Source organism: Neomonachus schauinslandi, chromosome 1 (assembly GCF_002201575.2).
Source record: "Neomonachus schauinslandi chromosome 1, ASM220157v2, whole genome shotgun sequence".
Classification (NCBI taxonomy): Eukaryota; Metazoa; Chordata; class Mammalia; order Carnivora; family Phocidae; genus Neomonachus; species Neomonachus schauinslandi.
Window position 1 is genome coordinate 176,377,078 of NC_058403.1, and position 15,321 is coordinate 176,392,398.

At 41.1% G+C, this 15,321-nt stretch overlaps 1 protein-coding gene across 1 annotated transcript in view; it reads left to right on the top strand.

The window, feature by feature from the left end:
* The window catches only part of EIF4E3 (eukaryotic translation initiation factor 4E family member 3), a 40,031-nt gene extending 28,786 nt beyond the window's left edge, over positions 1-11,245 (top strand). Inside the window, exons 4-7 of the mRNA XM_021695070.1 lie at positions 407-467; positions 3,072-3,138; positions 6,519-6,674; positions 11,040-11,245. Of these exons, the coding sequence (XP_021550745.1) occupies positions 407-467; positions 3,072-3,138; positions 6,519-6,674; positions 11,040-11,086 (331 nt within the window). The 3' untranslated portion in view covers positions 11,087-11,245. The remainder of the gene's footprint in view (positions 1-406; positions 468-3,071; positions 3,139-6,518; positions 6,675-11,039) is intronic.
* Positions 11,246-15,321: the final 4,076 nt, after the last annotated feature.

Below are 15,321 nucleotides of genomic sequence, written 5' to 3' on the forward strand. Positions count from 1 at the left end.
ATTAAGCATATAGTACAAGGTCGATATGAGAATCAGATGAGGCAATGCCATGAATGTGGTACTGAAACATAAAGGCCTTCACCCATGTAAAGTACTTGTATTAATTTGTCCATCCCCAAATAGCATAGGGAACCTCTCATCACCACCTCACCTCACTGAAAGTGAGAAGCTGGTCGCCCATCGCCACCCCTGACCTTGTGGCCGCTGAATCCCACTTTCTTCCTTCCCCATCTCCACCCCCTTTCTTTTTCTTTCCTCTTCTTCCTTTTCCAGTAAAAGGGCTGAGGGAGAGTTTATTGAAGAATGCTCCATTGTTTGTTGTTTTTAATGTCATCTGGGTTAAACTAAACGCATGTAGAATCATTTAATCCTTGAGTATAATTTTAAACCTCGGTCTCTGATCCAGGGAAGAGGAGAGTAATGCGAAGGGTGGCGTGTGGAAGATGAAAGTCCCCAAGGACAGCACGGTACGTTTGTTCGGATCCTATTCTAGAACTGGCTATGGTTGGGGTTGTTGTTGACTGCATATGGTGAGCCTCCTGTGCTTTTTAGGCAGCCCACTTGGTCATCTCAGAACAGGACCGGGGGTGAGAAACTCTGTTCTGACGTTCATGATTTTCTGCCCCACAGTGTCACCTTGAAAATGTAGTATTGTGTTTCTCTATAGAAATGATGCAGCTGTGGGACTGTATCCTAAATTCTGAAGAGCTACACACTTCTTAACTTTACCGAAAGGCTGATGATGGCAGTCATTTCCTCACCAGCCATGACTAACATGTGGAAGTTGGTATACATAGTGAGAAGCAGATTCCTGCCACCAAAGGCTGTCCTTCTTCCACTGAACTTGGTGCGGAGACAGGGGATGCTTGGGAGGCCGTGCATCTTATCATTTGGGGAGGGTTTCGTGTGAGGCTGTGCCCAGCCTCCCTGCGGGACTGACAAGAGCCTGGTTGGTAGGATGGCCTGCTGAGACAACTGGTTTCTAGTGGCCAAGCCTCAGAAACCAAGATTTTCTAGAATAGGCTCAAATTCATCATGCTGACTAAAAGTGAACATTTGAACCCATTCTTAAGCTTTGGGAAACCAAAGCACTTCTTTGAAAATGGATGAAAGGGCAGAAGCTACCCGAGTCACCTTTTCATGGTTTCTTTCATGTGGATAAGCTCAAAGAATTACAATGTCTCCAGAGACCCATAGTTTTGAGTCATTTCCCTATAAGCACAAACCTAAAGATATGACCAGATTTATTTGTTAATGATGCAGACTATCATCAAGATGCATAGCTCCAGGATTTGCCTGTTATTTGGCTTTCATAAAAAATGTCAGGGGAGCCAACAACCAGGCAAGGCCTGCAAAGCTCCTCCTGCCCCCCACCTTTAAAAGGAGAGAACATAAGTTGTTTTTAATTTCAGTGAGAGCACGGTTTCCTTTTCATGTGCTTTATTGACTCACACCAGCCTTTGAGTTCTGGTAGAAACAATGGTGATGTCAGCGTGTGGTGAACAGTAGCTGACAGGCACATTTGCCCCTTTCTCTCCTTGGCCATCTGCAGTCACAGATAATAGCACGTTCATGTCTGTACAAGTGTCCTCTTCACTCACTGTCGGTTGGGAGCCTGGTGGGCCAACCTTGTTTGACGTCACAACGTGGGAGGGAACTTCCCCTTTGCCCTAACTTCCTTGCAACGCCCTCAACTTCATCATGAACGGTGTAAGACACCGCAGGTGGGACATAGAGAACGGAGAGGATGATTTCCAGAAGGGAGACCAGTGGAGCCAAAGGGGGCATCTAGAAAAGGGAAAATAAAATCCTCCCCGCGAGTGAAAGCTCACGGTGCTTAACTGCTATCATCTTGGTTAAAAACTCAGCTAGGCTGCTTTCAGTTCATTAGAACATAGTAATAAACACTATTATTAATAGTTAATATGTAGTGAGCACCTGGCATGGAGCAAACATGCAGCTATATATGGAACCAATCTTATCTGTTAGCTTTTTTCACTGCAGTCACAATGCTAAGCCCTTTGAATGCATTTGTTGGCTAATTTCATGGTCACAACAAGCCTGGGAGGTCAGCCCGTTGTTATTCCCTGCTCGACTAAGGAAACTGATGTTGCCAGGGGTTGATAACCTGCCCACTCACAGACTAAGCAGCCTGGCAGGATTCAAATCCAATTCTGGAAGAGTTTAGGGCCTGTAAACTCTGGCAAGGAAGTTAAATGGGACCAAGAACTTTTTGAGGGGGGTTAACTGGAAGAACTTTTAGGCCTCCAGCTACCCGTGAGCGCAGGCTGGCTGCTGACTGGATGGCCTGAGTAGATCTTGGGTAGAAGGGCCTCCAGGTTTCTCACTTGCAGGAGGTGGATGGGAACATGAACTGATTCTTCTGGAGAGATGCATGCATACACACATCAAGTTCTACCCCTTGATGTAAACGGTCTGGCTCCGGTGGATGGAAATTTGCAAGTCTCTCATATTCACTAAACCAGAGATTTCCTTAAGAGCTCATCCCTGTGGTAACATTTTAAGTATCTCATAAACTGCAAGAAAAACAGAGGGCAGGGAGGGTATTGGAGAGAAGGATTTTACTAATAGCATTCAACTATAATCAGTAGATACATTTTGAATCAGTGAAAGCTAAAGGCACTGGAACATTATAAATCATTTGAAAGCATCACCCACCCACCCACCCCATTCTTTTGAACTTCATCAGGGTGTCACTAGAGATTGACTTTGTAGCTTTGGACACAAAGTTTTATGGACACAAAGTTTGTGACTTTGGATCCCTCGTATCTATCTGTGTAAAGTTACTTGTACAACAATACAGTATATGCCACTATTGTGAGTGTTGACACCCGTGATCCAGGGATGTCTGCGGGCTCCAAATAATGGGCATGAACACAGTGCATGTGAGGCTGAAGAAAATGTGACTTGTTTAGCTCCTGAAGATACTTGTCTAAAAATATGTGTGTTGTTATTGGTTTTTGTTTTTTGTTTTTTGTTTTTTTTGTTTTTTGTTTTTGTTTTGTTTTGTTTTGGTTTGGTTTTTGTTTTTTATTCTTTTCCCATGCCAGTCCACAGTTTGGAAAGAGTTGTTGTTAGCGACAATCGGGGAACAGTTCACAGACTGTGCCGCTGCAGGTAAAGAAGCTCACGCCATCGGTCACCTGCTCGTGTGTGCTTGGCTTGTACTTGTCATTTGGAAGCATTTGTTTCCATGTGTTTGACTTTTAACACGTTTCGAAGTTCTTTACTCCGTAACTCTGAACTTACAGGTTTTTTTCATGTGATCATGGCATTTCATGTCATATGTGTATGTACATGTACATATTTATGTGTGTGTTATATGTATGTACATATGTATATGTGCATATATTTTTCCCCACGTAGCTCATCTTAATAGTGTCCATGAACATCTGTCCAAAATCAATAGGCAAAAAGAAAATTTGGTATTGGTTTGTTCTTAATACAGTTTAGGGTAGGTTGCTCATTCCAGTTCTTCCCGAGGGGTGAGTGGTGTCTAGTGGAGTGTGGAGTTAGGCCAGCACAGTCCCTTCTGTACCCCCTGGTTTTTTCTCCCTTCCTCCTGTCCTGCTCTTGGGCCCCTGCTCAAAGAGACTTACAGAGGTTCACCATTGGGACTTGTAACCCCACACCTGAAGCTCAAATAGAAGGTCCTCAGGCATTTTCAGATACTGAGTGAATTTCTCAGAGCCTCTGTAAGTCCATTTTTATTTTGCTTTGTTTTTATCATGAAACCACTCAAAGAGGAGAAGAATTGAATTGCTTGTTTAACGATTTGTTTTCTTCTTGGCTAGTTCCTTCAGAAGGCTTCTGAGCTAACATTTAGAATAATACTTTACGTGTTCAGTTTTCAGTTAAAAAATTTTTTTCTTAGCTAATTAGTACTGATTAATTTGTCCCCAGATGTCTTAGATGGTACTATCTTTGGGGGGCACCCCTAGGCTGAGTCACTGCCATGGCAAGCTTCAAATTCACCTACTAGCAGTTTCCATAATTCTCCTTTTGTTTTGCTTCTTATTTCACCAGCTTTCATTCCCTTAAGACAAAACCTGGGTGAAGATGAAATTGTCTTAAAAGTACAGATTCCTTCTGTTTTAACAGAGAAGAGTTAGCAACTTCACATTATGGAGCCAAAAATGCATCCTAGGTATAATTATAAACACATTAATCCCTGGGAGAGGAAGTTTCCTGTGCGAATTATTCCTGTTTCCAAAACCCAGGAAAATAGTCTAATAATAAACAGGCAGGATTGAGTAAAGAAGGCCTGTTATTCCGTGGTTGACTTAGGAAACTGGTGCACCATTAACTGTCTATTAAGCATTAGCTCTTCCACTACCCCCACTCTACCACCTGAAGCAAGTCAGCCAGTCTCTCTGGGTCTCGCTTCCCCCATCTTTAAACAGCGGCTCCTCCTAGCTCTTATACTGCCAGCACCCTAAAATAATTAGGATTTTGCTGGTCGATTCTACTTATGAATATTACATGATTGCTGATGGATCTGCCTTTGCATAAGAGTTGCAGCCTTTGACCATGCGCTTCTGAAAGCCCTATGCTAGTCGGAGCCTCCTAGTTACCAAAAGCCAAGCCAAACTGAAATGCTGACAGCTCAGCAGATCCAGCAGCCATCACTTAAAACCCTCTGGCCAAGAGTGTAGAAATGGGCCATCCCCAAAGACCAGAGAATGCCGCTGTTTCCCTGAAAGGCTGATCTAGTGTCTTCATGGCCATTCTTGAAAAGGGTAATGAGAATGGCATGCGTGGGGCTTCCGTCTTCACTCGCAGATTTTCCGTTCACATAGCAGTTCTGGTAGTGAGCTCGAGCAAGTGTCTGTTGAAGACGTAAATTCAAAAATAAGAAACCTGAACTAAAACAAATTTTTGACGCAACGATGTTTCTCTTGGCTAAGGGATGGCCGGGATCAGGTCCTATTTATTTTTTTGGAAATTTTGATTTAAATGTGACATAAATACCGAAAAGTACACAAATTGTAATGTGTACAGCTTGATAAATAGTCACAAAGTCAACAGATCCCCATAACTGCATCCAGATCAGGGAGCAAGCAGAACATTACTCACCTCCCAGAATCCCTCCTTGCCCTCCCTTCCTTCAAAGGTGGTCACCAATCTGGCTTCTGATACCATAAGCTGATTTTGCCTGTTTTCAAACACTGAAATAAATGGCATCATTTAGTGTCAAGTCATACACATTTAGAAGGAAAGAAGGGAGGGAATGAAAGAGGAGAGGGAAGGAAGAAGGAAACAAAGGAATTATTTTACAAAAGATGAATTCCTTTAGTAAATTAGACATGCCCTCTTTTAAATTGTATCAAAATACTAGAATGTTTTAACCCCCAAAAGACAATTGGAAAAATTGATGGTATAAATATTTAGATGCACAGATTTAGAGCAAATCAGGCAAATTAGAAAAAGCATATTAACTAAAGCAAAATTTCCTAATTTTGACGATGCTCATCTTTCACATTTTACTTATAGGTGCTGAGCATGTAAGTACAGAGAGCCGACCCTGTTTCATTGGTGTGGCATGAGCACATAAAGTGGGAGTCAAAACCCTTTATTCCTGTCATTTTGCCACAAATTAACAGACACAAAGTGGGTACAAGGAAGCATATGATGGTACAGAGCCTTCCTTATCTAGCCACCATTCTTAAATATCTACAGAGTGGCCCCCAACCCAGAATTTAGTTAAAAATAAATGAAAGACCTACATTAATCAGTATTGATGAATGCTTTAATGTCCATTCACAGAAGTACTAGAATAGCAGAGTCACACTCAGAAGATATTTACTGTCCCTTTATATACAGTGCTGACAGAAGGTCATGGTTCTCTAGCCCAAAGTTCAAAAATGCCAAAACCTGAAGGGGAATGGCTGGAGAGAAGCACTGGAGAACAGAAAGAATGAAAAGGGAAGGAGCAGACAAGCAAACCACACAAAAACGGAAAGAGCAGCTTGGAACACACAGTCTGGGTCCAGTTAGTATTGAGGCAAATAGCACTAACCACCCCATGATCTCTGAACACTTGGCAGGAAGTCAGGAGAAATACTTGCTGTTCTTAACAAAGACAGTCAAGCATCGAGGAAAAGCTCATTTGAGTTCACTTGGCTTTCAGAGGACAGAGCATTATGCAACCCATTTTAGAAAAAGTCTCATCAAAACCGACTAAGAAATAAGTCAAAAAGCTTTGGTAACATGTTAAAAAAGGATAAATTACTTATCTGGAAAATTCGTTTGCCTGGAACATGTTGTTTATCTAAGTCCCTGGATAAATGTGATGTACCTGTTGCAGCTTTTGTCCACTAACTTGCTTTTTGTCCAGCCGTTCCCCTTAGAAACAGTGTTTATTATGTGTTCTCTTGTGCCACCTTCTTCTTATTATCTTATCCATAACTTACAGCTAAGACGATAAGTGCTTAAAAAAACAATACAGACAGACTTGGAATTATCACTCATTTCTTTCTTCCCCGCCTTCCCCTCAGATGACGAAGTAATAGGAGTCAGTGTCAGCGTTCGGGACCGGGAAGATGTTGTCCAAGTCTGGAATGTAAACGCCTCTTTAGTGGGTGAAGCGACTGTGTTAGAAAAGATCTATGAACTTCTGCCCCACATATCTTTTAAAGCAGTATTTTATAAACGTAAGTGCTTTATTTTCAGTTATTATTTTCTAGCTTATTCTATCATTACTTTTAAAGACAGAGACTATGTTGCAAATGAGGTGAAGGCAGAATCACTCAAAATTCTATAATCCAGAAAATAATGCAATAAAATACACGTGTTAAAAAAAAATTCAGTCTCAAGAAATTAAAATGCTATTTTATTGTCACCTAAACACATGTTTTAGAAAAGGTGATACGTATTGTATTTGTTATTTCAGAAATTTAAACCTGATCTTAAATTTGTCATTCTCAGAAAAAAATTACCTTCTATTTGAAGCAACAATAACAAAAATGTTATTATTTGAGCTGGCAGGTAGATACTCAATCATCCCTTCATAAACAGGAATTTATAATGTATAACATCTGTATTTGTGGAGAACCTCTTGTTCTGAGAGCAGGGGTGATTGAATGTTCTACTGAAATGCTAATATTTCCTCATTATGGAAGGCCGTGACACAGAACGAAAGAGAATTCACGCACAGTGGTGAAATGTTAACAGTATGAATAGGTGTGTGGACCCATTGTTTCCATCATGATTCATGTTCATTGCTTTTGTGTGCTCTTTTGAAAAAGTCATCTTTTTCATAATGAAAACAGCTTAGTGCTATTAAACGAATGTTTGGTAGATCAAACTGCAGGTTACACTTTTAACAGTGAGTTCAAGAAAAGTATTGACAGTCCTACACATACATCTGATAAATTCCTGTTTTCCAAACCATTCCAAGAGTCAATAACCCAGTTTTTTTTTTTTAACTGTGGCATTTCATTGACTCTAAGATGCCTTTGATGATAAGTATTATTTTACAATTACTAAGAAAGAAAAATAAAAGGCTCCCAATTAAACTATGATGTATTATTGAATCCAGGGGTCTTCCGATGTGGGCTGGGGAGTGCATCTTAGTCTTGTTGGGATACACTCCATTATTGTTTCACTTTTCCCAACCCCTTGCCAAAAAGGAGAAAAAAAAATCAAATATTCTTTTGGGATTGTCTTGGTATGATAGAAGTTATTAAAACAAAGGCCTCCCTCAAAGGGATCATAAAATCACAGACCAAATGATTTAGATTTTAAGCAACAAGACTGATATGTTGCTGCAGATATTCAGCAAGTGCTTAGCTTCTGAATTTTAAATGAAAGTTTAAATAAAAGAGACAGAAAGATGGCCCTGCAGAAGTTGATTCTTGGCTGTGCAGTATGGAAATTGCACATTTGTAGATGCAATTTTCAGTCCTTGGGGAACATTAGTTGTATTTTCAACCCAGATATTAATTGAAAGGTCACCAAGGGTCTTTTCTTGTTTTTCTACTTCACAAGACTAACTCTCTGGAAGGAAGTGTATTTCAGGGCCATTTATGAATGGGGCTACAGCATTCTTTACCACCTTTGAACCAGCCCCACCTTTGACTCAAAAGAGGAGAGAAGCAATTTGGAATCATCAAGTCAGGCACTTTGAATTTTTGTTCCCCTTCAACTGTGTGACCTCGAGCAGGTCACACCTTCTTGTCCTTTTACTTTCTCATCAAAATATTGAGGAGGTTGGTCTTAAATGGTCTCCAAGGTTCCTTCTACTTCAAAATTCTCTGATTAAATTTCCAAGCAACACGGTTAGCAGCAGGTCCAAGATGATAGGAGTATTTCACTAGAAAATTAAGCCTCACAGTGATTAGCCTAGTTGTTAGGGCAGTGGTAATACTCAGGTAAGACTGAAAAAGGATGAGTCACTGCTTAGTTGTTGTGATGGCTTTGGGGGGGGGAGGGCAAGCCAAATAAGGGGGAGAAGTGGCAACCTGGCCAGTTGAATCAAGCTGGATAGATGACCTAAAGATAGATGCCATTGTGAAGTTTGTGAGTAATGCAGAACTGGCTAGGGTCTCCGTAGAAATCCATATTTTAATGGCATAAATTAACATTTAAAGACTCAAAGATTATTCAGATAAAAATTTGAATTGGAAAAAACAAGCAATTCTCTTTATTTTATATAAAGCAGGCAGTCCTTTACTCAGTAGGATTATTATACACCACGTGCTGCAGAATTGATTTGGAAAAATGAGGTTTGGGCAGAAATCTTCATCACAGCATGATGAAGAACAGTCGTAGGGTGAGCTAAGTTAGGAATGGCCAACTCCATGCTTTTATTCTGTCTTGTTAATAGGATCCTGGTGTAAGTATTCACAAGTATACAGAAGCCAGGTGACATGGCAGATTTTCTATGTAGAAAGAGCCCAAGCGTATTCGGTCAAGGCCTCCAGCAGGGGAGATGAGGAGTGGGCTGTTGTTAAGTTATACAGGATTTGGATATAGATTAATTATTTGATGGAGACACTCAGAGTGCACAGAGACCCCTCCCCGCACCGCAGTGCTACCCTTCCCCCCACACCCATTCTGTTACGTTCTTCAGAGCAGCTGAATGGCATCTTTTCTGATGTGAGAATTATTTAGAGCGGAGGTTGGCGCACTATGAACCCTTTGCCAAATCTGCCCCCTCCTTGCCTTCTTTGGTAGGGGCTGCAGCTAAGAATGGTTTTCACATCTTTAAATGGTTGGAAAAAATCAAGGGAAGAACGACATTTTGTAGCACATGAAAATTGTATGAAATTCAAATTTCCGTGTCCATATATAGATAAAGTGTATTGGCACCTAGCAGTGCCCGTTTGTGCACATACTGTGAATGGCTGCCTTAGTCCTAATGGTGGCACAGTTCATCGTTGGGACAGAGACCGTGTGGCCTGCAAAGCGTAAAATATATATTCCCTGCCCCTTTCCGGAGCAAGTTCTCTTGACTCCTGGTTTCGAGAATTCTATCTTCTCTTTCCACCAAGGCTCACCCAAGGCTGAAAAAGAACTTCTGTCTCACAGAACTCCCCCAGTTCTGAAGGTTCTATTCTGCTAGCTTCATAGCCCATCACAGTGACAGGACTTCAGTATCTCAGCCATGACCACCACAGACTGTCCCTCGCACTCAGAGTCATAAAAATCTCCGGACAGCCCATAATCTCTCGGTTTATCACTTGGAGCCTGGCGTCGCTAAGAGGTCTGGGCTTCCTCCACTTGACCCTGCAGCATTGTATATTTTACTGCAGAACGGACCATATTTGCTTCGGTACCGACCCTAAAAATCTGTTCTAAAGAGAAAAAAAAAATGAAATATTTGTAAAGTTGTACATGCGAGAAGCACTCAGTTCAATCATTTGGGATTGTAGGCTCTCCTTAGGAATTTGGCCAATGCACAGTAACCCTGGGAGCTGTAGGTATGCTTCTGCCAGGGTTTTATCCAAGTGAAGAACAGGTTGGGGTGAACATCCAGGATGATCCTGAAGGGAAAATGGTCCCTTTGCCCACCACTTCACCCCTTTAGACACTAGTCTGAAGAATTTAGTCTATATTAAAAACAGAGAAATGGAAGGGGCTTGACAGGTGAAATGGGCCAGCCCATCCATGCCTTCCCAGGATGTCATTCACTGCCCATAGGGGGAGGGTGTAGGGAGACAAAGCACAGAGAATTCTGAGTTGCCTTCGGCTTTATCAGACCCAAGCTGCAGTGACTTTTCCCCTCAAGAGAAGAGGATCTGCCCTTGCTTCATGGTGATGGTTAGTCAGATTCCAGGAAGTGGACTTTCACACTTGGCCTTTTTTGCCTTGGAGAAAGTGGTATATATATTATGAATGTCTCGTTTCCCACTTCTACTTTATAACACTTTAAGTCTTTGAAAAATATTTTTGATAGTGCAGCTTTTTGTTCTAGGGTCCCTAACTATAATTAGTGATTTTGCAAGCCAGACAATAGGACTGGAAAAAAAAAATTAAAAACATGATTGGAAAAAATAAAAGACCCATCCGTTTTATGAAATTTCATTTCCCACAGAGGGTGCTCAGAGGTGGGGGGATGTGATAGGATTGCTTACCCCCTTGTGTTGTTCTTTGCTTTGCTTTGTTTTTGTTTTGTTTTATTTCTAAAGATAGGTCTGTGCATGGCCCTGGTGTGGGTAACATTGGGTTCCCCCACCCCATGCATCCCGTGGGGAGCAATCCCCCCACCCCCCACCCCCGTAGCATTGGAGGCCCCGCATATTCTCTTCATCAGCTTGTGGGGATTACTCATCCTCTCGGCACAGCAAGCAGAAACAGGCAGCATGCCCATTGCTTGTTTATTCCTTGTTTTAATTTTCATGATTACGTTTCTCAGGAAATGCACGCCTTAGCTAACAGTTACTGGCACAAAAAGGTATTTGCATTCTTGCCAGCCTTTGGGGAAACTGAATGAGATGCCTTAGAGAAGGGTTGCCCCATCCTTTGCTTAAAGTTTTCTTTCCTTTTTTTCTTTTTTGTTTTTTTCTGTCCTTTAGCCCATGAAGAGCATCATGCTTTTGAAGGTGGACGTGGAAAACACTAATTGCACACTCTGTAAAGAATTCTTTGTCCTTTGCTGATTGGTTTTGGAAACGGTCTTAACAGGAGGGAGAGTGAAGAGAAGACTTGCCGGAGCCCGATGCTGGTCCATTTAGAGTGGGTTTCTGTCCTTGCAGATGGGGCAATTAGGGCTCAAAGTGGCAGTTGGGGGGGGGGGGCTGTGTGGGTTTCTACCATCACATTACTTGCTTTTTTTTTTTTCTGCCTTCTAAATTCTCTGTTCTTTTCACTCTGGGTTGGTTGTTTTTTTTTTTTTTTTTTTTTTTTTTGTCCTTTCAAATTTCCTTATTCAGTCTAATTATTGTTTTCTACACTCCCCTTCCATTGAGGCACAAGAAATCGGTTTCCCTTTAAGTAGCTCTGCTGTACCTAGTTAATGAGAATATGCCTAATCGTGACAATACTGCTTTTGAAAACCATACTGTACTTGGAGGAATACTAGCTTGATGAAACCTGTCTTGATTATTTGTTGTGACACATTCCTTCACACTGTGCACTGGGCATTGTTTTTTTCTATCCCAGGGAAAAGAAAAACCATACTTAATCTGATTTTGCACTGACAGCACACACATCTTTTATTTTTCCTTTTTAAACTTTTTTTTTTTTTTTTTTTGCGATAAAAGGAAAATAATAGTTGGGTTGCCGAACATGAAAACTATAATCACAGTTGAGTATTTCAGGATATAAATCCAACTCTATCTAGGTCTTCACACCCTCTGTGGAAGTATTTCTAATCCGAATTTCAATTTGGCCTTCTCAAAGGATAGGCATAGAGTGGTAGCAATGGATTTCTCCTGGTAGGAGACCTTGTATTTCTGATTTGAAGAGGTGGTGATATTTTAATTGTTTGCATTAAAGCTGCTTCTGAATTTTGGGTGTGTGTGCCCACTTAGGGCTTTCCAAATCCATTCGAACACACTTTGTTAGATTATCCCTTTTTCCTGCTCACATTGTATGTCATTTCCAATAATTGATGGTCCTCCTGCCTGGGCAGCTCTCCCCTGCCTTTTTCATTTAGGAGCAGCAAGGTAAATCTCATTTCCAGGATGAATGTGAACATTGGCAAAGTGGAACGTTGAGTGCATTCTGTTGATATTAATTTTTGGAATTGTTGATATATATTGTATTATGTTACCAAAGAAATACCAGTTTTAGTAGAAGGAAATGGCCACCCTCTGGAATACTGAGACTCTTTCAAAAATGTGCCAATTCCCCTCTCTCGACTCTGCCAAGCCTCCCTACTGCTTTTACCTGAAAAAGCAGGGCCATTTGAAGACACTTCCTCCTGCTAGCTTTTCCTGAGTCCAGGGAGCTAGTGCATGCTTACACATTTCACAAAAAGGGCCCAGTGCTCAGAACTTCGTTGTACCCAGGATTTTTAATCCCTCTTGCAGTATTGACCAGCAGAGAGAGGTGGGGCCACTTCAAGCCTCCAGCCTGTGTTTGTAAATAAAATTCTCCATTCAAACATTTTAAAGGACCTTCAACGATATCTATTTATAAAAGTTGTGCCCTTCACTTGCATTACTAACCACATCAACCATAACCTCAATGATTGTAGTTTTAAAAAACTCCTTTGTTTCTAAACTGAATTTCTTCAGTGATTTCAGAATGAGGTATAAGGATATCAGACCCCTTTTTCAAAAGCCTGGAACTTGCTTCTCTAAACATTGTACTAACATCCAACTTATTTTTAAGTTATTCGTCAAGGATTTTTTAAAAAATTATTCTGACCATGAAGTTAAATTCTTTTTTTATAATATATTTTTCTGATAGATTAGAAGAAAAAGGATGATTGACCTATCTTCATTTTAATTGTCATATATATTTCCACAAGTAAATGGATTTGAAGTATTTTTATTTTTTTTGAACTTTATTTAAAGCATTGTGATGACATGATCAGCTTCTGCATGTATGTAGCCTTTGAAGAAAAAAAAATAAATAGGAATGCTAGGCTCACATCAGTGTTCTCGAGTTTCTGTTGTTGATGATCGTGGCACATGGCTTAACGCACAAAGTAGATTTTTGTCCCAGAGAACTTCTGCACCTATTTCTGACCCGGCAGAAAATACCAACCGTGAGAAGGATTTAATTTGCCAAATGTTAAGAACCTATTATCTAAATTACTTTAAGAGTGGATTTTGTCAGATTTTGCTTTGGAAATTGTTTTAATTGAATATTTAGTTCCTAATAGACTTTGTATGAACTAATCTGATTTAATCAGTCTAAAAACCTCTCATTACCTTCTTGGATTAAAGAAGCTAATACTCTTTTGAGATACAAGGAAATATCTTGTGGGGCATGTGACTTTTGTTTAGGGCAGTGTACCCATGCTTGGGGGTGTGGGGTGGGGGTGGTGGTGGCAACTTGCAGGAAGATCCTGATTTTTTCAGTCCGGACCTTGCAGGTGCAGCCTGTCCTCTCTACAGAGAGCCGTATGGAAGTCACAGTGCTGACTTGCTTACTTTTGTCCTTCCTTAGGTCTGGATGCAGAGCCAGGGTCTCTGATGGAAACCAGTATGTATTTTCTCCTCCCGTTGCCCCATTCTAGGTTGTTAGATCACAATGGCTTGCTTACACTGGGGAAGTTACACCCGTTTCATAAGGACAGATAATACCCAGTGAAAGTAACTTGTCTCTGTATTCACTTTTCTTCTGTAAGCACATCCCGGAAGTGTTGACTTACTCCACTTAAAGATTCCTTGCCCGACTTTTCCACATTTCTGAAACGAGGGGATAGTTTACAGTGAACATGTACATTTGATATAATGTGGCTATTAAATTTATGGTAAAATTGACAGCAAGAAAACGCAAAAGGAAAAACACAACTCTCGTAAAACTTTAAATAGTTTAACTCGACTCCTTCTCAACACTCTTCTTGACTTCAGCTCATGCCTACACATACACACAGTTCCAAGACCTTACGGATGAACGAAACTTTGGGTATCATTGAGTAGTAGACACACCTGCCGGCTACTAGCAGAGCCTTGACCAAACCCGTCCCTCGTGAAAGGACATGGGGTAGCAAGCGATAGGGCTGGGCATTAGAGACTGCAGGCTACATACCCAGTCCAGGTTCCTCAAACTGAGAACAGTCAAAAGTCTGTCAACCTGACCCCCAAACAGCTCACCCCAATCGAGCACTACATACCTGATCCTGTCTGGCCACTGATATGCCCGTACATGATCAGGTATCCTCTCATTTTCTCCCTCCGACTCTCAGCGACTAAAGCGATGCTCCACTTGGGTGTTTGAAAATAACCTTATTGGGACAGGAGGTGGGCCTTTGCTGTGAGAAGCCCAGCTCCTAGAAGGTCCCATCTTTTGTACTTAAACAAAAGTGACAACATTTGGAGCGATCACATGGTGGCGCTGCCTTCCAGCCAACCGGTCTGGCTCAGCGGCATCATTTATCCAGCTATGTTTGTGTAATTATGTTAAGATTCGAGCGCATTTTGCTCTTCTGGTTTTATAAAAATGTGGTTAGATACCACCAATAGAAGTTTAGCTCTCCTATACCTAATAAAAACGGGTGAAAGATAGAGCTCTCTGGATGTGCTTTAAAAATCTCAAATCTTAGGCTCTCAGTGAGCCTCTAAGCAGTTATGAAGAGAAAGAATGAAATAAACTAACATATAGGAAATACCAGAAATATTTCATCCAATATTGTGCCCGAAGGGAGAAGTAAAATTAGGATTTGGTTTTTGGGTTTTTAAGGGCTTTCTAAATATGGAACTCCCCTTTAATATTGTAAGTCTGCTCTTCACCTTTCCTAGGCTGCATGTTTTCTGTGTGATTTCCCTCCTAACAACTGAGAGTAGAGGACTGCCTGTAGGTAGTTTATTTCTTAAAAGAATGTATGCAGACCAGTTAAAGATTATGTAAGAGTTTGGCAACTCGGGATTGTAAGAGCCTGGGTAATGGCCTCGACAACTGAGAGGGGTTGGAAGGTGGAGAGGGAAAAGGTGGGAATGGGGGTGCAGTGAAGAGCCCTTTGAACCTACGCTTCTGTGTAGGAATTAGAGTGGGTTCTCCCACTCGGCCTGTCCCAAGGAAGAAAGCTCACATAGGTTCTTTACACACCTGATTATGCTGTTCTGTTTCTGTTTTCTATTTTTACATATACGTCCAAATCTGTGAGCACTTCTTACTTAGGCTAGCGCGTTCAGGCTAAAAGTCACCATCTTATGTTGTAGAGATACTCTCATCTTGCTGACA